This window comes from Sceloporus occidentalis, unplaced genomic scaffold, assembly GCF_023333645.1.
Source record: "Sceloporus occidentalis isolate IW3139 unplaced genomic scaffold, rSceOcc1.0.p SCAF_6, whole genome shotgun sequence".
Classification (NCBI taxonomy): domain Eukaryota; kingdom Metazoa; phylum Chordata; class Lepidosauria; order Squamata; family Phrynosomatidae; genus Sceloporus; species Sceloporus occidentalis.
Genome location: NW_028316986.1, coordinates 75,542,076 through 75,566,258, shown reverse-complemented (window position 1 = coordinate 75,566,258; position 24,183 = coordinate 75,542,076). Strand labels below are relative to the sequence as shown.

At 40.8% G+C, this 24,183-nt stretch overlaps 1 protein-coding gene across 13 annotated transcripts in view; it reads right to left on the bottom strand.

Moving 5' to 3' along the window:
- Positions 1-21,703, bottom strand: part of AGPAT4 (1-acylglycerol-3-phosphate O-acyltransferase 4) — a 73,269-nt gene extending 51,566 nt beyond the window's left edge. For 10 of the 13 annotated variants that reach the window (XR_016281742.1, XM_089530080.1, XM_089530084.1 and 7 more), the window contains exons 1-3: positions 20,549-21,703; positions 7,030-7,238; positions 5,982-6,219 (exon numbers count right to left, since the gene is read on the bottom strand). Coding sequence is in view for 12 of the 13 variants with exons in the window: in XM_089530080.1 (XP_089386206.1) it covers positions 5,982-6,159 (178 nt within the window). In the remaining variant the exon portion in view is untranslated. Of the gene's footprint in view, positions 1-5,981; positions 6,220-7,029; positions 7,239-7,772; positions 7,951-14,896; positions 14,920-20,548 lie in introns of those variants that run through there. The other 3 variants (XM_089530076.1, XM_089530077.1, XM_089530078.1) reach the window with 3 other exon arrangements.
- Between the last annotated feature and the right edge of the window lie 2,480 nt (positions 21,704-24,183).

The window sequence follows — 24,183 nt, the reverse complement described above, 5'->3', positions numbered from 1 at the left end:
GAAAGAACTTAACTTAAAGCTGCACCAGCTTGAGAACCAAAGAAGAGAATCTGTGCATGCAACAGAAGTTGGGCCAGACCGTTCTCAACCTGACATATAAAAGGCGCTCCCTGCAACCAGCCTTGGTTGTTTGTTTCCTCCATTGCAGCAGCTTTCTGCTGGGGCCAGCTCTGTCTTAAAAGCAAAAAAAGGTAAAAGGTTTTTAAAGTTTTAAAGTTAGCATTTAAAGTTGCCTAGCTGTTCTCCTCTGTGCACCTATAAAGTGGTTATAAACTTCTAAAAAATAATAAATAAATAAATAAATAAATAAATAAATAAATAAATAAATAAATAAATGTAAGGCTGTGACATGAACATGATTCCTCTTTTGTCAACCACCCCGCCCCAGGGAGAAAACTGCTTTAAAAACTTCTGTTGATTCCAAATACAAATCACAAGAGAATCAACTAGTATGGTCATGACAGTCTTGCTTTGCTTGAATACAATTATGTCAGAGAAAAATGGGGCTTGCTAGATACTTAGGCCCATTGACAAGGGGTACATCATCTTACAGGTAGGATGGCATGTTCCAACTATGAAAAAAACTAGATCCTTTCTGCAATAATTTACTCCACAATTTGCACAATCTGGATAATTCCAACTATTTCATTATTTAAAGTAAAAAGCAGAGCTCAAGATCTCTATTCAGACATGGCTAAGAATACTATCCAAGAAGAAACCACACTACATAAATCTTCCCACTTTTTAATGTTTTTATCTATTACATTTATATCCTGTCTTTCTCCTGCAATGAGATCAATGGGGGCTTATAATAAGATACAACTAAAACCTTGGATGGGATATAAATAAAGCAGTAATATATTGCTAAATAAATTAATTAGCATATCACGCTGCTAATTTAAAACAGTAGAAAATCAGTTAAAACATAAAAAAATGATTAACATATTGTTAGAAGCTTTACAAAAGCTTTGCCTTAAGACATTTTATGGTTTTCCCTTTGTATTTTGGAGGAGGAATTTTGGGGAGTGTTGCTTTTCCTCAAACAGAAGGAACATCCAAAAGCATTGAGGGAGAAAACTACAGGTAATAAGTAACTGAAAGCAGAAATCATGTTTCAGATTGCTATCTTTTAAAATGCCACTTGCAGACATTTGGAAAAAGAGGCAATCAACACCAATTTACACAGGCAGCCCTCTGGCTGCCTTCCCAAAGACAGCAATAGAAATGGCAGATGTCAATATATGGGGCAAACATTTTCAATAGCTTCCTGAAAAAAGAACTATTTTTGCAAGGGTTAACTGTTCTACCTCCCACCACTTCATCTCAGACATAAATATACTCCAATGCCATCTTTCAAGCATGTATTTAGTGCTTTTTTATTTTCATGATTGAACTTCACAAGATCAGATTCCATTACCATTATCGCTTTGGCAAATAAAGACAGCTTCCATTACTGATATCAATTTATGTTCCTCCCAAACAAATGTCCACAGTTATTACAACAACAACAAATAAGAATAATACTTGCTTGCATACAGATCTCTTAACATAAGTTTGCAACTTTCTTCACTGCAGCCACACTGCATAAGAAAATAAAACATACAGAAATGAGGGAGAGGAATACAGGAGGGCATGCCATAGGGACCAGGTGGTACCAGCATGACCAAAGTAAATACAGGCCATGCGTATGTGAGAGGGCAACAGAAACACATCTCTCAGGTCACTACACTGCTGGTGAAAGCAAAACTCAACAGAAGCCCACCATGTACACATGGTTCATACCTGAGGATCTGGCAGAGGAATTTTAGAAGTAGGAAATTGAACCACACAAAATCTCCATCCCATACTCAAAATATATAATTTAAAAAAAGCAAATGAACATGAAGCAGTCAATGGACCTGTGGTTACTGTAATACCTGGTCTTGGGGACTGAAATGTGTATTGAGCATTTCCAGTCTGTCGGCCATTGTTCTGTTTTCCATATTTGTTGACAAATTTTAGGGTCAAAACAGATGGTGGGTAAGGAGAGGCTTGCCGCCGCCCCTTTGCTCGCTGGGTTGGGCCGAAGTAACCGCACGCCACACCCCCAAGCCAGCCTTTTCCAGCTTCTTTTTGCACTGGGGAAAGCGTGACTTTCTTGCGGCGTTGGTGGTTTTTCCAGTGTTTCCTTGGACCAGCATACATAAATGCTGCGCCACCAAAAGGCCATGGATCTGCCGCATGTGCGGTCGGCTGTGCAGCTTCCCGGTGGACTGGGGCTGTGCTGCTGTCTGAACACCATGCCCCCAGTCCACCAGGAAGCCAGCTCTTTTCAACTGTTTGTTTCACCCACTAGTTAGAACTAGAGTAAATTCTGTCTCTTTAGATGAAAGCACTTAAAGAGGTAGAAGATGCCATTTGTTCCTGATGATTTATTTTTTCCAAGTGCTCTGGGTGCAGCTTCCATTTCCCTTCCTAAAACTGGAGGTTTACCTTTATATGGTTCTTCCTCAAATGAATCTGCTATCCTTTCATCTCTTTTACATAGTTTTGTGAATTGTTCCCATCACCTTTTTATTTCTGTTTGGTCATGTAATATGTTCCCCTGCTGGTTGTAGAGCATTCTACCTCTTGGTTTAAATTTTCCTTAATTTCTCTGAGCTTGTGGAAAAGGTCTCTTCTTTTTTTGTTATCACTTTTTATTTCTCTGCATTTATTATTATAATAGTTCTTGTCCATGTGCACAAGAGATTGAATAACAGTATTCAGAGTTCTGATGCTATTTCTGTCCCATTTTACCTTTTGCTTCTCATCTTTCTTAACTGCCTGAAGAGTCTAATTTGTTATCCATTGAGGCTTCTCTTTCTGACTATATATAGTATCCTTTTCCATTTCTCCCTGACAAAGTCCCTAGCTTCAGCCCAAAGTTCTTTTGGCCCCCAGTCAATTAGGGTTAATAATGCAGAACTATTTTTCACACTATCTTTAAATTCTATGAGCCCTGGTGGCACAGTGGTTAAATGCCTGTACTGCAGCCACTAACTGAAAACCATAAGGCTGCGAGTTCAATCCCAGCTAAGGGGGCTCAAGCTTGACTCAAGCTTGCATCCTTCCAAGATCACTAAAACGAGTACCCAGCTTGTTGGGGGCAATTAGCTTACAGTTGTAAACTGCTTAGACACTGTTAGTTCAGTATGAAGCGATATATAAATGAAGCTGTTTGTTTTTATGAGGATGCTCTTCAGGTTGTATTTTGGCATAACCATTGGTTTAGTGTTCTTCTTTAGCTTTATTTTATTTTTTCATCCAAGTCGTTGATAAAGATATTGAAAAGCACTGGGTCCAGGACAGAACCCTGTGGCACCCCAGTAGTCACTTCTTTTCAAGATGAAGAGGAGCCATTGCTGTGCATCCTTTGGGTTTGGCCAGTCCACCAATTACCAATCCATTTAACAGTTGTATTGTCTAGCCCACATTTTACTAGCTTGTTTGCAAGAATGTCATGGGGAACCTTGTTAAAGGCCTTACTGAAGTCAAGATATGTTATGTCTACTGCATTCCCTTCATCTATCAAGCTGGTAATTATATATATATATATATATATATATATATATATATATATATCAGATAGTTTGGCATGACTTGTTCCTCTGAAACCCATGATGACTTTTTGTGATTATGGCATTGCCTTCTAAATGTTCACAGACTCAGTTTAATGATCTGCTCTAGAATCTTTCCTGGTATTGATGTCAGACTAACTGGAAGATAATTGTTGGGATCCTCTTTTTTCCCCTTTTTGAAGATGGGGACAACATTTGCTCTCCTCCAGTCTGCTGCGACTTCTCCTGTTCTCCAGGGGTTCTCAAAAATTATTGCCAATGGCTCTGAGATTACATTTGCTAGTTCTTTTAATACCCTTGGATGTAGTTCATCTGGTTCTGGAAACTTAGGCCTGGTACACATGGGCGCTTTGTGGCGTGGCAGCAGCAGCGACATTAGAGTTCGGGAGCATGCAGCAACAACACACTCCTAAACCCTAATACGTATGGGCACCGCCATCATGTGCATGCGGCTACACTACCTTTAGGGACAGCCTCTGTTGTTTTGTGATGGCACCTGCATGCGGCCTTGCCACTATTCAGTTCTGTTGTCCCCAATGTGGCAAGGCTGTGTGCACATGCCACCACAGGACAACAGGGGCTGTCTCTAATGGTGGCATGGCCACGTGCACATGCCGCCATTGGGGACAATGTGAGCTAGATTTTATTATCCATGGAGGGGTCTGGAACGGATCCCCCATGGATACCAAAAGCCAACTGCATAATGTAAAAATACAGTGGGTCCTTGCTATCCCCTAGGGCTTGGTTGGAGGACCCACTGTGGATACCAAAATCCGTGGATGCTCAAATCCCAGTAAATATAATGGCATAGTAAAATGATGTTCCTTATATAAGATGGCAAAATCAAGATTTACATTTTGGAATTTATATATTTCTAAAGTATTTTTAAGCTGTGGATGCTTGAATCCATGGATAAAGAATCCATGAATACAGAGGGCTGACTGTAGCCATTTTTCAAAATCAGAAGCAGATGTCTGTCCACATCCGTTTTTGGAAACTTCCAGGAGAAGCAGTTCACCCACCCATTTTCTTGGGCCAGAAAAGATACAGTCAAGGAAATTTGAAGATCTCAGGGATGAAGACCCTTTGTGGCTACTTACAACCCCAGCGCTGCACTTTGCCCATCCCTGTTCCAGTGTGAACTCTCACTGCACATGGGTTAAAAGTTAAATCTGGACTTCACCTCCTGCAAACTGCAAAATGCCTTAGAACGCTGGTCACCAACGTTGGTCCTCCAGATGTTTTTTCATCTCCTAGCAGACCCATCCAGCATGGCCAATGGTTAGGGATTCTGGGAGCTGAGGTTCAAAACATCTAAAGAACCACAGCCTTAGAATGCTGTTCTTTGCAGAACATGGTCATTAACAGTGGAGTCAATGGCCCTGGACAGACAGGCAGGAAGCACCGTCCTTGGGCCAAAACTAGGGCTCAGGATCACACAGCAACCGCACGCTCAGCCCTAGTTCATATGGATGGCGCCATCTTGATGCAGGGCCATCCACACAGCACATGCATCGATGACATAATGTGTGTGCCGCGTCCAAACAGCGAGGCACAAGTGTGATGTTACTGCGGCACCCCACGGGGCACATGGCACCTTGGGCGCGTCACAGGAAGGAGCTCCATTTTGGAGCTCCTTTTGGGTGTGTGCATCATTGGCATGACAACCGCACAGCCGCACCAACAATCCAGAGGAGAGAGGTGCTACCCCTGTCTCCTCTTTAGGCTTGGGGTGCTGGCTGGCTGGCACCACTTTTCTGTGCAGAAGAGAAGCAACATTTTATGACTTCTCTTTGGCCCGGAAAAACACCAGATTGGGGCCACAGGGCTGCACGTGTGGTTACTGTGGCCCCAATCATGCGATTCCAGGGACAGGTCTGTACAACCCCAAAGTTTTCCATGGAAGCTTATCTGCCATTGCTGATCTTACACTGCACTGTTTCAAGACTTCAGCTGTATGCTAGAACACTATGGTAATATATCATCACTTTTAGCATCAAGTACAATTGCCCTTTGGATATTCTTTTCAAGACTAAACTTTTAGCAAAGCTGAGCTTGTGCTGATAGAGAACTTTGTCTAAAGAGAAAACACACTTCTGATTAAGAAAATAATAAAGTATTACAATTTTTATGCTTTCTTCCAGACATTATTTTATCAAAATATTTTATTAAAATTTGCATTTGGCGAAGGCAGTATGGAATGTTTTACAGCTTTAAAAGCTGCCTATTCCCCTGGCAAAACCATTTCTGAGCATTCTTTGCCTACGAAAACCTTATGAAATTAATGGGGCTGCCAGAAGTCAACGAGCAACTTAAAGGCACACACATTCATTCAACACAAATCTTTACTAAAACAGAAATAATGATATAAAGATATCTTACGGCTTGAAAGGCAGTAAGCCAGCTTGCAGTTGACCTTCCTGAAAAGTTGCTTGTTGAATGGCCAGAGAATTAGAGTGAAGAGCTGAATGAAGTTGATTATCAGTCCCGAGGCAATAAATATGTAACTGATAAGAAGGTGGAAAATAAACTGAGACTTCAAAAACCCAGCGATATCCATGATTTAAGATGGCAATGCAAGGCCTCCACAAAATGAAAATCCAGGAAGTCCAGAAGGTAACTAAAAAAGGCAACAAGAGAATCCTGCCATTAGAAAACGCCAGCTTTTAAAATAATTACACTTGTTTTATCTATTTTCTATCAGAGCAACAAAATATTTACATGTCATCCACACACAAAAATGTTACAGATGGATTCATTTTCTTCATCTGTGCCAAATCTCAGATATTACTGTAAACCTGATATTATGTCTGTCTCTCAGACAGTACTATGCCATAGTAATACTACTATGCCATATCCTTTCATTAATCTTTAACCTTAGCAATAACGTATTCTGAAATACACTACATCTTCCAGGTTTGAAGAGTTTTCAAGCATACCCAAACCAAACCAAGCACATACATATAGGTAGGATTATGAAGGATGAAAACTTAGAAAAATGGAAAACAGTGATGCACCTACCTTTTAAGAATTGTAACCATTCTAGATAACTATATATTAGTTTTTAAAAGCTGATTATTTTCATAATTCAAAAACAGATTTATTCACATCCATAATGGCTACAGAGCTGTAAGAGTTCACAGCCCATGATTTGATAAAGCAAATAACCATTTTCAAAGCTTGGCCCTCAGCTGCCCTGGCACTGCACAAACAGACAGAAGAAGCATTTTACTTTACTTGAAAAAGCACTTTAGCACAGAACCTCTAGAGATTCTAAAATCCTGGTTAAGAAATATATATATATTATTTAAACATAGCCTACTCTTTAGACCTTAAAAAATTCACTTTAGAAACTCCAGCAATAAACCTTAGGAATTTCATGTGCCCTTTCCACCTGAATGCCAGCATGTTCTCAGGAGCGTACACTTACCTTTCTGCATGAACTGCAGAAAGCGATAGGTGATGTTATCACTAATATCTTTGTTTCTCCTCCAAAGTCACCAATATTAATACCATGCCCCTTCACCACTTCCTCTCTGCTATCATGCCTGACGAAAGGAATAAACCTTCTTGACAGATATCATCAGGCAAAGGTTATAGCCCTTGAAATCTTCTTCCCACATGGGCAGACCAAGAAAGCTAGAAAATGTATAATGACATACTAATAAATATTCTCTCATAGAGCATGGAAAATGTATCTTTTGGACTACAACCCATATAATCCCCAAGCTAGCGCAGTCATATGAGCCTGGTAATTATGATCCAACCATGTATTTTCCAAGCTCATGTTCTGGAAGGATTTAATCTTGATATTTCGCCTGCAACTGTGGCTGGCGTCTTCAAAGGGATGAAGATGCCAGGCACAGTTGCAGGCGCAACATCAGTAATAAATTCTTCTAGAACATGCCACACAGGCCGAAAAACCCACAGAAAACTATGGATATCAACTGTGAAAGTTTTTTTAAAATTTTTGATTTTAATACCAAAAAAAGAATCATAGAATCATAGTTGGAAGAGACCGCACGGTCTATCCAGTCCAACCCCTTGCCATGCAGGAAATCCAAATCAAAGCATCCCCAGCAGATGGCAATCTAGCCTCTGCTTAAAGAGCTCCAAGGAAGGAGACTCCACTACACTCCGAGGGAGTGTGTTCCACTGTCGAACAGCCCTTACTGTCAGGAAGTTCCTCCTAATGTTGAGGTAGAATCTCTTTTCCTGTAGCTTGCATCCATTGTTCCGGGTCCTGTTCTCTGGAGCAGCAGAAAACAAGCTTGCGCCCTCCTCAATATGACATCCTTTCAAATATTTAAACAGGGCTATCATATCACCTCTTAACCTTCTCTTCTCCAGGCTAAACATATAAAAAATAAATACAATCAAAACAAACTAGCATGTATAACATAAATCTATCTTTCAAAATATCAACCTAAACATATTATCTCCTTATAGTTGTTCTACCTACACCTTTAAGACCTACCCCTACTTGCTATATCATCCTGTTGTTTGTCTATTGTTAATTCATTACTATCTCGCCCTTATTCACCTTTCTTCATACATTCATCTTTATCTTACATACATCTGATTTCCATCCTCTCTTGTTTGTCTATAGTTTTGTTTTGTATCCCTTTTATTAAAAACTGTGAAAGCTTTTGACTTTACATCTGCTATCCGTGTCTGTATGAGGGAAAGCTGTCCAGCATCAGATTGCAGATGCCTGTTAAGCTAAGGAGATGCAGCTAAACTGACAGCCCATGATATAGTGGTTGGTTTGGTGGACTTAGACTGGGAGGACACAGTTCAGAACCTATTCAGCCATGAAACTCACTAGATGACCTTGGGCCAGTCATGATCTCTCAGCCTGACCTACTTCACAGTATTTTTTCATAATAAAAATGGGGAAGGGGGGGGGGGGGACAATATGCATTGCCTTGAGTTCCTGACAGGAAAGAAAGATTCTAAATGCAAAAATAAAAAAATGACATGAGCTTTCATTTAGAAATATGTAATTAAAATTACTGCATTTTAATAATGCCTTATTGTTCTTCTTGTTGCATGCCTTCAAGTTGCTTCCAACTTAATGGCGAGTCTAAGGGAAACCTACCATAGGGTTTTGTTGGCAAGTTTCTTCGGAGGGAGTTTGCCATTGCCATCTTCTGAGGCTGAGAGACTGTGACTCCCCCAAGGTCATCCAGTGGGTCTGCATGACTGAGCTGGGATTCAAACCCTGGTCTCCCAATATCCTAGTCCAACACCCAAACCATTACACCATGCTGGCCTAATTCCACAACTCGAATGTGACAAAAATAGCATCACTAATGTGAGAAATCATCACAAAATTCTAGAAGCCATGTATTTGGTGTATGCAGCATTTTAAAAAAAAGTATTTCATGCTAAAGACCATGCTCCAAATTGGAATTTTTCTACTAGCCCTGTGTCAAAGGAGGTGTGTGTGTGTGTGTGTGTCTGTTGAACAATCAATCAGCCTCTCCATCACCATGAGCCATTTGGCTCAGATGTGAATTTACAAAATAGCTGTGTTACCAAAGCAAAGAGATGCCACTCAATATTCAGTTAATGGGGGTGGAGTAGAGGGGGCTAACATTCCTTGTACTTGTGGTATAAGATGTGACCAAATGGAGGTGGGAGCTAACAGTAGGGATACAGGCATATAGATTTTATGAAGCATGAGCCCTAACACTTTCTCTAGGCTCCCTTCATCACTGTTTTTCTCAGGTCATTTTGATGGAAGACTGCCTAGAAACCATTTGCTAGCAGTTCTGAGATCCTTGAAAAGTGAAGAGTTTATTAACAGAAAGAATGCTAGACCTGAGGGGAGGTTTTTAAAGCACACTGACAAATCTCTGCCTTGAAAACAGTAATACTAGAAATCCCATTGGGTGCATGTAAGTCTTTCAGCACAGCTAAAGTAAACACTTTACAATCTAGTCCAAAGCAGTAGAATTACTCCGATGGAGAATATTTGAGCTCTGAAGTTTGAGCTCTGAAGTTTTTGCTTCACCCCAAATGTTATGCTGATATAGAGATTTCAGGTAAATGCATTTCCAGGTGAAAATTAATCAGGCTGCATTGTCCAGAAAAAAATAATAACAAAATAGGAAAATGCTCACTTCAACCAACATACTGGGTGTTGTTGTTATGTGCCTTCAAGTAGATGCCTGACTTAAAGCAACCCTATCCTAGGGTTTTCTTGGCAAGATTTGTTCAGGGGAGGTTTGCCACTGCCTTTGCCCAGGGTCACCCACCCAGTGGGCTTTCCATGGCAAATTGAGATTTGACCCCTGGCCTCCTGGGGCTCTAGTTCAATATTCAAATCTCTATACCATGCTGGCTCCTTAATTCACCCAGACATGTGTATACAGACAAGCACCACAGTAACAATAGGGACGTAGCTAGGATTTTAGGAAGGGGGGGGGGGTCCAGACTAAGTGCCACCATTATAATGGGGCTTGGGTGTGGCGGCGCAGCAGCACACACCATTCATTTTTCTAATGGAAGGGGGGGTCCGGACCCCAAGAACCACCCCCCTTGGCTACATCCCTGGTAGTAATGTTATGTTTTATTCGAGGTAATGTTCTTGTATTTTTATTTTCTTGCTATACAGTGGGTCTTTGTAATCCACTGGGGTTTGGTTCCAGGATCTCCTATGGATACCAAAATCTATGGATACAATACAGTGGCATAGTAAAATAGTGTCCCTTATGGCAATATCAAGGTTTGCTTTTTGGAATATATACCACAAATTATGCAGTTGAGTTTCTCGCATTTGGAGAAATTGCAGGAGTCAGCACACCTGGAGTAAAGAATCCGTGGATAAGGATGGCTGACTGTATTTGTAATATTATTTTTGGTAGTGCTCTACCATACTACTAGCAAAAAGCAATAAAGATTTGGAACAATTACTGTATATACGTTGACCGCATCTATAAGTCGCGGACAGTTTTGGGGGCCAAAATCATGGATTTTGATATGACCCGTGGATAAGTTGAGGGTCAAACACTGGTGCATGTTACAAAAGATCTAAAGGGGGAAACAAAGCACCACTTCCCTCCCTACATCTCCCTCTCTGAACCTCTCTCAAAGGTCATAGTATCAGCATGGAAAATGGGGAAACAAGCCTGGGCGGGGGCCTGTAAGAGGCTGGACAAATTTAAGGATTTTTTTACCCCTACATATACTAGTACTAAATGCAGGGAGACTCTGTTGTTAGTGAATAAGTTTTATTTAAAAATGTGCAAAAGTGCACGCAAAGACACAAATCCAGTGTAACTTCGAGAACCATTCAGAGCTAACAGAAAGGTGTGAGAAGTTGGAGAGTGAGTAATGGGGAGTTAAAGGGGATGATAATTACCAGTCATGAAGAGGAGGTCCCACAGAAGACGGAGAGTGGCACAGATAGGGTCTCAGGGCAATACAGAGAGTGAAGCTCTCATCTGTGCAACAGAGCCTTGGACCATAGCAGTAAACTGGCTGTGCATGGGGCCAATATTTATATCTGATTTCCTAGCCTCAAGAGATGCTTGGCAGTGTAACAATGGTCTTCCCAGAGAATTGACAATAGGATTCAGGAACAACTGATGGATTTAACTTTAGAGTAACAAAACACTGATTGGATTTGAGACAACCCCTGGATAGGTGGACAGGAAAGCTGAATAGGGACACAGCCTGGGGTGAGAGGGAAATATACAGAAAGCCTGGGAGAGGACAGTGTGATCAGCAAACACATTTAACCTTTATTTAGTGCTATCTAGATCCTCCACTTCTTCAGGCAGTGTGCCTTCCCATGGGAAATTTCCAAGTGTCCCAAAGGTCATTGTGACCTCTTAAAAACATGTCTGAGCCTAGATATTAAAATATGGGCATATGAAACCTCATATTCAGTGCAAAAGGGGTGTAGCCTTATGTTTTCCTGAATGTTACAGAGGGAGAGGCACCTGTCCTAATGGATTCTCACAACCTATTTCACTAAAACATAGTTCTCATTTCACTGTTAATTGAACAATATAGAACCATCAAATAACTAAAGAAATCTAGAAAATCAATAACTTAACAAGTGAATTAGACAGGTAATTCCAAGGTCTGAGTTTATTTCTATATACAGTTTTCTGGAATTTTTTTTAAAATAGTCAGACATGCAAATAATAGCTGCTGTATTCCTTTTTAAAATTGTATTCATTTAAAAAGAAATTTTATTTCAATTATGATAAACCAGCAGGAAATTAGAAAGTTTCATCTGAGAACAAACTTATCCTGTGTTCAGTGTAATTAGTTACTGCTGTATTCCTTTTTTAAAAGGTTTTATTTCAATTATGATAAAACAGCAGGAAATTAGAGAGTTTCATCTGAGAACAAACTTATCCTGTGTTCAGTGTAATTAGAGTTACTGATGTATTCCTGTCATTAATTGGAAACCCAGCTGCTAAAATGATGAGAAATTATCATTTTCATTTCTAATATTAACAAAGAACTTGTAGGGGGAGCAGCAAACATGTACTGCATGCCTACGGGCTGCCTATGGATTCTAATAACAGTAAGAATTTGCCAGGGCAGGTCTTAACTTAAAGTTAATCATGTTTAGTATGAAATTCAATTTATGGATCATAAACAATGTGGTAGGGAAAAACAAACCAAAATCATTCAATACAAAAGGGAAGAATTCAGCACATCATGTTGTTGGAGGGGAATGCAATTCCTGGGTTCTAGGTGGGAGGTGGAAAGAAGCTGCAAGAATTGATGCAAAGGAAAATAATACAAAAGGAACCGATTCATTTGAACATTTCTGCACCCTGAAGTATTTGAAACAGAAAAATAAAAACATACAGTATTTTCAAAAAAGGCCAGCAGGGAAGTTCTTTAATAGCAGGGATCCCAGAACTGTTTTTAATGTTAGGGGTGGGTTGGTGGACTCAAGAATGGCAAGCAGATTGTTATTAATTTTGCCTGCAGAGAGAGGGCAAATTACTCTTCCTGTCCATTGTCACTTAAGCATCCTTAAGTAGGAAGCCCTTCAGAAGCACTGAATGTATGGATTAATGTCCTCCCCATGTTTAGTGTAGCTTATTTCCATGTTAATAAGATGGCAGCCACCCTTTACTACTCCTGGGAGGATTCAATGATAATCACTGACTTAATATTTCTCAGTGCTCTGAGTACACTTCTAAGTGATAAAACCTGGGGGATTCAGCTACATAGGAGTCCTAGTAGTTCAATTTCAAGCGAGTGTGTAGGCCCCCCCAGCAGAGTCTTGAGGGATCCAAGCCTCCACTGTCCCCCCTTCCAAGGTACATTTACAGGGTTTTTTTCCCCCTTCTATTCTACTCATTTTTAATGAGGAAAGCAAAATAAAAGAAAAAAATTAGGTCTATCACTCCCCTTTAATGCCTTTAGTTTAGATCACTTTATGAGAGTGGATGCTGTAAATCGTATTGGAGTAATGGAAATATTGGTATTGTGTTATATCTTGAAAATTTACAAAGAAGTTAAATTAATTTCTGAATAATGCTGGCTTTGCTCTATTTAATTAATATTATGAAAGGAGAAGATGTCAAAAATCCAGTCTGACTTCTGCTACCAAAACACTCAGTGAAGTAAAACGAACACTGAGCAAAACACTGGAGAAAACTAGACTAGTTTGACAAGAAATCCAGCCACCCAAAATTTCTACATCAAAACATATTTAATTTGTAGCCAGTGAGTATGGATCTGTGAATACTCATATTGAGGGAATGATGTGTATTATGCTTCTCTGTCACAGGCAACTTGGGGCCTGAACAGACAGGCCAAAATGAAGCTACTTCGGGTCACTTTGGAGGTATGCTGTCTTTAGGACTGGAGTGTGGTTTTGGCGTGGCTTCCGGCCTCTTAGGACACATGCATCATTTAAGCAGCATATCTCCAAAGTGACCCGAAGCAGCTTCATTTTGGCCTGTCTGTTCAGACCCTTGGATGCCTTTTCTGGAATAGGGATGTAAAAGCATAATAATCCAGAATAAATTATAGAAGATTATGCTTCACACTCAAAAAAGGTGTGACTTTGTAGACTATAATAGCAAAAGTGTGAAAAGAAAAAAACACAAAAGACTGAGGTGACACTTTTCAAAAGAATAGCTGTTAGTGCATTGCAGCTTGTGCGACGCAGCGCTGTGTAAATTTACAGTGCTTCATAAATAAAGGTTAATAATAATAATAATAATAATAATAATAACTTAAACACTATTATATTATGCACATTCATAGATCAGTCTACTTCAGCCTTTTCCAACCTGATGCTTCAGTTTACTATCTGCTAAATTGATGGTGGCTGAAGTCCCAAACATATGGAGGGTATCAAGGTAGAAAATTATGGCTTACTTCAATAGATGCATCAAGTTTTACCCTTAGTTACCGGTAGGTATGGAGTGTATGTGTGTGTAACTGCAAAACAGGAAATGCAAACATTGAGATGAAAATAGTACAGGCAGTGATTGTTGTGTGAAAAAAGGCCATTCACAAAGCATTCAAAAGCAATGCATTGTTTACTATGAAGACTTTTTAAAATCACCACAGACTTAAATTGTAACTGATACATAAACATATTGAGATTCACCACCAATCTTTCAATGTATTTCATTATGGGTTAGTTTCACTCCAAAAATGACAGATCCACCTCTTTCCCCCACAATGTTCTTCAACTGGGCTTGGGGTTCATTTTCTCCATCTATTGCATTGCATTTTAAAACATGCAACATCACAGCTAAGTGGCAAGGTCTTCACATGGAACACAATTTCAACAGCTGGGTTGGCTGCCTTATAGTAATCTGTCTACTTTGTCGATAAGAAGGAAGAAAGGGCTGGTAGATTAAAGAAAATAAACACCCATATTTACTCACAAGTAAGTAAACAGGCTATCACATCACAGCTGCCCCACATCCATGTGTTCTTACCATTATGTGCCAATGTTCCACCAGTCTTCATATCATTCTTCAAGATTTAAAGACAACAACTCCTTACAGACCAGATAAAGACTTATAGCAGAAATGCTGAATATATGGGTCTTCTGATGCTTCTTTCACTACCTAAGCTAGGTTGCTGGTTACAGTCCAATAACATATGAAAGGCTATATGCTCACCATGAAAGGAAAAGTTCATCGCAGAAAGCATCTTCTCCCTTCCCTCCAAAAAGTGATATGTGAGCATTCTCAAGAATAGGCAAAAAACCCCAACTGAGATGGCACATGATACCACAGATGTTGCTTCCATACTAGAAAAAAAAAAAAAAAAAAAGGGGGGGGGAGGCATACCTGTGTTCATTTCACCATCATTTCACCATAGATGCAGTTGGTTGCAAGCTTTACATTCGCAGAGATACTGCAAAAATATACATCCACATTGTCAAGCTATGAACAAAGGTGTTGAACACTTTTCCCTATAATATCATGATAGGAAACAGTGAGCAGTCATGTGGAACAGTCTCAGAGTAACAGCTCCTATTTCCTGCCATGAGAGGGGCAATAAATTAATGTAAAACAATGGTAATGGGCCACCAAATTTAAGAGTGTGTGCATATATGTATGTATAGATTGTATGTACAGCGCTGTGTAAATTTACAGCGCTTTATAAATAAAAGTTAATAATAATAATAATAATAATAATAATGCAAGGAAGAGAAAGAGAAAGACGATATTATGGCTGGCATCTTGTTAGTGGCATATGTAGGCGTAAATCCAACTTACACCTGTGTATCTTTTTGGCTTTTATAAGTTGGATGTAAGTTACACCTGTGTATCTCTTTTTTTGGCTGTTGCAGAGGACAGAATTCTTCTATCCTTCTTCATGCAATAATAAACCCTTCTAACAATCTATCTTCCTTCTCTGCCCCCAAATGGCCATACAGTGGCTGACTGAGAGCAGAAGACAGCTGAGTAGCATCTGGTTATGTGATTGCAGCTAGATGCACAACAATAAAGGCATCTTCTGCATCCCCTCCTGGGTTCTTCCAGAGGTTTATTATTCACTCATTTTATTTATATCCCACTTCTCTCCCAAATTGGGACTCAAGACAGTTTACAATATGCAATGCGCCCTTGCTTTACGCGGGGGATCCGTTCTGGACTCTACTGCGTAAAGCAAACTCAGTGCATGCTCAAGCTCCATTTAAATGAATGGGGCTTGTGTATGCGGTGGTATGGTGACGCGTGTGCCACAGTAGCGCACCCTATTACTCCCTATGGGACGCGTCGCACCTTCCTCCCTGCACGGCTTTCAGCATATGCTGAAAGCCGCGTAAAGCGCGCCTGCATATGATGCGGGCGCGCTGTAAATTAAAATAAAATGGCTAAAACAACATGAGATACAATTTTTTTTTAAAAAAAATTAAATAATCCACTCAAAACATTGAAACATTAATTTAAAACAAAACGAAACACACATAAAGTACTTACTATATACAGTCAGTCCTCTGTATCCATGGATTTTTAATCCATGGATTCAAGCATCCATAGCTTAAAAATATTGAAAAACATATAAATTCCAAAAAGCAAACCTTGATTTTGCCATTTCATATAAGGGACACTATTTTACTATGCCACGGATTTGGGTAACCACTGTGGTTCCTGGAAGCAAACCCCAGCGGATACCAAGGGGCCATTGTATTATAAACATAGCACATCCTTCTACCCCAACCAGTTAAAGGCTGAAGGGGTTCTTGAAAAAGAAAGTTCTTGCCAGCGAAAAGAGAACCGAGAAGGCGACAACTAAGCCTACCTCAGGAAGGAGTCACATAATCTAGAAGCAGCCACTGAGATGGTTCTCCCATGTCCTCACCCATGAGCCTGTGATGATGGTGGACCAGAGGGAAAGCCCTCTTTAAAATTCAAAGGACTAAAATAGAGTCACATGGGGAGGGCACAGGCTTTCAGACAATCTGGAGCTAAACCAGTTCTGGAAGATGACAATACCATTTTGCAATCTGGCTATATTCACATAGGACAATATCACGACAGGTTTTGCAGCTCCAATCCAAAGTCACTCCTGGTCCAACCATGCAAATTCATGTTAAAACGTGATGGATTATCACATGTGATTGCTTTCTATGGGAAGTACTTCTGAGCCAGATCCACAGTCAATCCAAAATGACTCCTGATTGTTGTGAATTTGGTAACAAGTGAATTCACAAAAATTGTTTCCAAGCTCACTTCGATTTCAATCTGAATTGGTCTGGTGTGGAATGCAACTTTGCTTCTGTCCTGGTACACCCCCCAAAACCTTCAAGGTGGTAAATTTCCCATGATGCAGCGCTGTAATTTTACTCCATTTGCTTCCGGTACTTCTTCAAGAATGGAGGCTGCATAATATTTCTTTAATAATAATAATAATTTATTTTCAGCTTCTCCTCAAGGCTCGAGGCAGGGTACCCAAAGGAGAACAGGGCACCCTGCCTCCAGCCTTGAGGAGAGGAAGGAAATTTTTTAAAATAATAATAATAATAATAATAATAATAATAATAATACTTTAATAATAAAAACAATTTATTTCCTGCCTCTCTTCGAGGCTCGAGGCAGAGTACCCAAAAGAAGAACAGGGCACTGCAAAATAAGAATAAGAATAGGAATAATTTATTAGTTTGCTGAGGCACCAGAGCTCTCTGGCAGAGAAGGCTCAATGTCTCATGACACTACAGTTCCAGAATTCCATAGCATTGAGCCAGGTCAATTAAAGTGAAGTCAAACCAGATTATTTCCCCAGTGCAGATGCAACTTGTAACAAAGGGAAGGAGAGTGGATTGGATTCAGGGAGGTGGTATTTTAGAGAGCATAGGAAATAAGGGAAATCAGATCATTTCTGCACTCATCCAAAATGGACCCAGCAACATCAGGGACTGCCTGAAGGAAGAGGCCCCTCCCTCCTCAACTGTCATCTTGGCCTCAGAGGGAGAGATCAGGCAGACCCAGCAACATCAGGGACTGCCTGAAGGAAGAGGCCCCTCCCTCCTCAACTGTCATCTTGGCCTCAGAGGGAGCCATCAGGCAGACCCAGCAACATCAGGGACTGCCTGAAGGAAGAGGCCCCTCCCTCCTCAACTGTCATCTCGGCCTCAGAGGGAGCCATCAGGCAGACCCAGCAACATCAGGGACTGCCTGAAGGAAGAGGCCCCTCCCTCCTCAACTGTCATCTCGGCCTCAGAGGGAGTCATCAGGCAGACCCAGCAACATCAGGGACTGCCTGAAGGAAGAGGCCCCTCCCTCCTAAACTGACATCTTGGCCTCAGAGGGAGCGATCAGGCAGACCCAGCAACATCAGGGACTGCCTGAAGGAAGAGGCCCCTCCCTCCTCAACTGTCATCTTGGCCTCAGAGGGAGCGATCAGGCAGACCCAGCAACATCAGGGACTGCCTGAAGGAAGAGGCCCCTCCCTCCTCAACTGTCATCTTGGCCTCAGAGGGAGCCATCAGGCAGACCCAGCAACATCAGGGACTGCCAGAAGGAAGAGGCCCCTCCCTCCTCAACTGTCATCTTGGCCTCAGAGGGAGTCATCAGGCAGACCCAGCAACATCAGGGACTGCCTGAAGGAAGAAGCCCCTCCCTCCTCAACTGTCATCTTGGCCTCAGAGGGAGAGATCAGGCAGACCCAGCAACATCAGGGACTGCCTGAAGGAAGAGGCCCCTCCCTCCTCAACTGTCATCTTGGCCTCAGAGGGAGTCATCAGGCAGACCCAGCAACATCAGGGACTGCATGAAGGAAGAGGCCCCTCCCTCCTAAACTGACATCTTGGCCTCAGAGGGAGCGATCAGGCAGACCCAGCAACATCAGGGACTGCCTGAAGGAAGAGGCCCCTCCCTCCTCAACTGTCATCTTGGCCTCAGAGGGAGCGATCAGGCAGACCCAGCAACATCAGGGACTGCCTGAAGGAAGAGGCCCCTCCCTCCTCAACTGTCATCTTGGCCTCAGAGGGAGAGATCAGGCAGACCCAGCAACATCAGGGACTGCCTGAAGGAAGAGGCCCCTCCCTCCTCAACTGTCATCTTGGCCTCAGAGGGAGCCATCAGGCAGACCCAGCAACATCAGGGACTGCCTGAAGGAAGAGGCCCCTCCCTCCTCAACTGTCATCTTGGCCTCAGAGGGAGTCATCAGGCAGACCCAGCAACATCAGGGACTGCCTGAAGGAAGAGGCCCCTCCCTCCTCAACTGTCATCTCGGCCTCAGAGGGAGCCATCAGGCAGACCCAGCAACATCAGGGACTGCCTGAAGGAAGAGGCCCCTCCCTCCTCAACTGTCATCTCGGCCTCAGAAGGAGTCATCAGGCAGACCCAGCAACATCAGGGACTGCCTGAAGGAAGAGGACACTCCCTCTTCAACTGTCATCTTGGCCTCAGAGGGAGCGATCAGGCAGACCCAGCAACATCAGGGACTGCCTGAAGGACGAGACTTCTCCCTCCTTTGTCACTTTGTATTTTGTATTGCATTATGATTTTGACTGTACACCGCTATGATCATTGCGGAATAGCGGTGTATAAATAAAACATATTATTATTATTATTATCTCCTTCAGATCCAAAGGATTTACTTCCAAGTAAAGCTGCAGCTTCAACACTGATTATTGTGCAGTGAAAGAATTTTTAATAATAATAATAATAATAATAATAATAATAATAATAAATGGATGGGGGCTCTGACATGGAGGATAGATATAGACGTGGCTGAAATGGATGAAGAGAATGACAGGAGGATAGATGTAGATGTGGCTGAAATGAATGAGGAGAATGACAGGAGGATAGATGTAGATGTGGGTGAAATGGATGAGGAGAATGACAGGAGGATAGATGTAGATGTGGCTGAAATGAATGAGGAGAATGACAGGAGGATAGATGTAGATGTGGTTTCTCAGCTGTCTCCCACTCTCCACTAGGCTCTATATTGCTATAGGAGGAGGCATGGGATACAGGTGAATCCCAAGGAAAACTAGAACATTAGAACTAATGTGTTTGTTCTCAAACAAACACATTCGTTCTAATAAAGAAACATGAATTTTACTTTTTAAAATAAGTCTTGCAATTGACTTTGGAAATCAAGCAAATTGATTTTAGAGAGCCCAAGCTCAACTCAGGCTTGCATCCTTCCGAGGTCGCTAAAATGAGTACCCAGACTGTTGGGGGCAAATTAGCTTACTTGCTAATTAGCTTACTTGCTGTTCACCGCTATGATCTTTGGAATAGCGGTATATAAATAAAACAAATTATTATTATTATTATTATTATTATTATTATTATTATACAATGAGGAGGACAATTCTACACAAGGTTACAAAATAAGGGAGCTTCAACCCTACTTCCCTTTGCCTGGTTTGTTGATGTCTTGTTTTTTGTTTTTTTAAGTCCAGGCAGTAAAAGTGAAATTGCACTCCTTGCAATTAATATTTGGTTATGTACTCAGGAAGGTAATCCCCTCCATTATAGTCACCCTTTGCCTGGTGGACAGAAATTGCAAACTTCTTCACAACTGATTTTCACTGAATTCAATGGCATTCCTGAGAAAACATGGATAGGATTGCACTGTTAATAGGGAAAACAGTCCCCTATTAAGTGCCATATGGCCCCCATATTTAATTCATTTATAGCTGAAACAGACAATTATTAGCAGCATCATATGTGCCTAGTGTGGAAGCAATCCCAGTCAGAAACAGCCAGCATCAGATCTATCACTAAAGTCACCATGCTACATATACTTTTAAAAAAAATTCTTATACACACTAAATTACCTTTACTCATTTCCTTTATCCCTGAAAGGGCAAAAATAGTAGCATATGCCTTATATTGGCAACGTCTGCTTCAGAACCTTTGGTTCCTGAATTCACTGCACAACTTTATGAATGTCTACTTAGGAATTAAGTCCCACTGAATTCAATGGGACTTTCTCCCAGGTAAAAGATGTAGTTTGGCTTTCCACATTCTGATTACCTTCATTTTTCATGTCTAGAAGGCTAGCTGCTTCAGAGGGATATCACAAGACACCTGTTGTTACAATAGCTCATGTTAACAGTTTCTTCAAAGCTCCAGTCACTTTCATAATAACCAATTTATAGTTTCTGAGCTCGTCTGGCTGTGTTCTTTATCATTTCTGGCAGTCCTTCCTCCTCATCTTCCATGTTATCTCCTTCCTACTTCATTTAACAAGAAAAAAGGACAAAAATGTGTTCACTAAATAAATAACAAACACTCTGTTGGATGTTATATCAATGACTGCAAGATTTTTAAAGGGAATCATGAAAGTAAAATAGAGTAGTTGTACAGATTTCTACTGCGTCTGTCTCTCACTGTGTGCGTGCACCACTAAGTCGACTGATGGCAACCCCATAAATTTCACAGGGCTTTCTTAGACAAGGAATACTTAGAGGTGCTTTTGCCAGTTCCTTCCTCAGAAATATAGCCTACGGTACATGGTATTTGTTGGTGGTCTCCCATCTAAGTAATAATTAGAGTTGACCCTGCTTAGTTTCCAAGATCAGATGGGAACTGGTGCCTTTCAGGTATTTAGGCTCTCTCTGTGTGCGTACCTTCACCTGTCAACTTATGGCACCCTCATGAATTTCATAGAGTTTTCTTAGGCAAAGAATACTCAGAGGTTGTCAGATCCATATCTGAACATTCAATTTTCTCCATGCAAATGTATCAGGAAACAATTGTTGGGACTGGGAAAAGCAAGAGCACCATTAGGACTTGATGTCTAGCCTTAAAATATATTGCCTATGTATCATGTTTAGTTGTTTTCCTCTATTTGTACTCCTATAACATGTATCCCAACACAGGTTAGGATTCTTCACACATTTCCATCAGTAGGTTAATAAAAGGATGGAAGAAAACTGGAAGGGCTCCTCCAACTCAGTTTGTGTCCAACAGCTTTTAAACAACATACAGCAGTAAAGTTCCTGCAGATGTACATATGTACATCTTTAACAAAGTGCTTTTAAAAAGAATTAGGCAGGCTTTTGGCAGTCAACCTGGGTGGATGTAAAAGGAGTTTTTTTCCTGAACAGCTTTTGATTTTTCCTGTAATTATCTGACTTTTTTTCTTTTTGTTGTTTTTAAAATTATCTTTGGGTTTTTACTATTATTTTGATCACTTTCCTTATTAAGTCCCATTTTTTGAGAGAAAAGGACAGTACAAAGCCAATAAATGCCACAAGCAGGAAAAAATGCCACACTAGTTGGCTATTACTAACTGAGTATCCCTTATTTTGAATTCCAAAATCCAAAATGGTCCACATGGGTGGCTGAGATAGTGATACCTTTCCTTTCTGATAGTTCAGTGTACACAAATTTTGTTTTGTGCACAAAATTATTAAAAATATTGTGTATAAAATTACCTTCTGGCTATGTATATAAGGTGTTTGTTAAATGAATTTCATGTTTAGGCTTTGGCCCCATCTCTAAGACAACACATTAAGTATATGCAAATATTCCAAAATAAAAACAACAAAAATCTAAGATGCAAAACACTTCTGGACCCAAGCATTTCAGATAAGGGACTCAGCCTGTTTGCTGCATGCCTTCGAGTCATTTCTGAATTAGGGCAACCCTAAGGCAAACTTATCATATAGTGTTTTCTTGGCAAGATTTGTTCAGCTGAGGTTTGCCTTTGCCTTCCCCTGTACTACTATTAATAAGACTCATTATAACTGTTTCTACTTCTCTGTCAGGAAATGTTCAATTTGTTGAAGCAAATTTTAATTGATGAAACCATACAGGCATGCCTAAAACATCACTTCTAATGGATTTGCCACTGCATCTGTCTACTTCTAACTAGTCATGCTCAGCATCCAAAAGAAGCCCTGAAAGAAAAGAAGAGAAGCGCATCCATTGAAGCACAACTTTCAACAGTTAACTAGTAGCACGGAATGATCCCTTTCTCACTTTTGTTTAAATACTGAAGCAACCTTAGAAGACTCAACTGATTGTCGGGGGGGGGGGGGGACCCTAAGTGCATGCGTGCATTTATTTGTGCACCTTGTTGTATTTTGTTAGCAGCTAATGATTTTACAGGACAACATCAACAATATTGTCACCTCAGTGTGCCAAACATAAATAGGATGTCACAAATATCTGTTTCCTAGGCAACCCTTTCTCTCTCTCTCTCTCTCACACACACACACTCTTTGTGGTGCTTTTTTGTTGATGGTGAGGAAGAGAGAAAGCAAAAGGGAAGGAGGGGAAAGGCAACCGCCATGTGCAGAAGCAGCCTTGCAAAATCCATCCATCCATCCAAACAAACACACAACCAGGCCTCCTCCCTCAGGTGCAATTTAGGATCACAACAGTCTGCGAGGATAATGATGATTATTTTGCTGTTCCCATGGAAACAGTCAAGGGAAAAAAAAGAAAGAAAACGTGTTGCATGGCACAAATAAAAAGGGACCAACATGTAGGGTTTCACCTTCATGCAAACATGTCAGGAAACAAATTGTTGGGGAAAGCAAGAGCACCATTAGTGCTTGATGTCTAGCTTCATAATATATGTGAAGCTTTCTTCTCCAACCCTCCCCCACCCAAACCCAGCATCAAAAGGAAATGTTATTGTTGTTGTTGTTGTTGGGTGCCTTCAAGTCATTTTTTTACTTATGGCAACCCTAAGGAATGGGGTTTTCTTAATACAGAGGGGGGCTGAATTAAGGATTAATTAAGAAGGGGTTTAAAAGGTGGCCACAAATCCCATGAAATCGAGTCCCAAAACATCCAAATTAAATATTGTTGATGTTGTTAAGTGCCTTTAAGTCATTTTTTAAAAAGCTTATGGCGAACCTAAGAAATGGGGTCTTCTTAGTTCTGAGGGGGGGTTGAATGTAAGGATTGATTAAAAAGGGGGTTTAAAAGGTGGCCACAAATCCCATTAAACTGAGTCCCGCCTTTGCCAGGAGGCGACTCCCTTCAGCAGAGCCAAAAATACAGTCAATCCCACTACCCTCAATTTTGGTTTTTTAAAAATATTATATTATTACTATTAAACTTTATTTATTATTAAGCTTTATTTACAGAGCACTATACAATCGGTTAAAATTGAATAAAATTATTATTATTAAATAATAATAGTTTAATAATTAATAATTTAATAATTTATTATTCTTATTCTTATTATTATTATTTGCATATCATTTTTAATTGGTATTTCTTGCATATAGTAGTATAGATAGTCCTGTGCTTTTAAAGAGCCACAGCACAAACCACATGCAAGAAAAGTACTGTATTGTGAGGGGGAGGGGGAGGGGGAGGAGGAGGGGGCCATTGGAACGCTCACACCTCACCCGACCGATTCAAATTCAAAACCGTGAGGGGGAAATAACGGTTGAAGCAGCTAACGGACAAACGGGGGGCGTACCTCCTCCTCCTCCTCCTCCTGGCGCTAGGCAGCAGCCTCGGCGGTGGACATAGATGCTCTCTGGCTCCAGTAAAGAGAGGCGAAGAAGGGAACTTTCTCTCGGAGCTCTCAGTCCACCAAGGCTGGGGGGAAAAGAGAAAGGAAGCCAGAGACTCCACCCTAAGGGTGGGGCCATGTTCACAAATAAATAAATAAATAAAATAATAACTAAAAAAGGACTCCT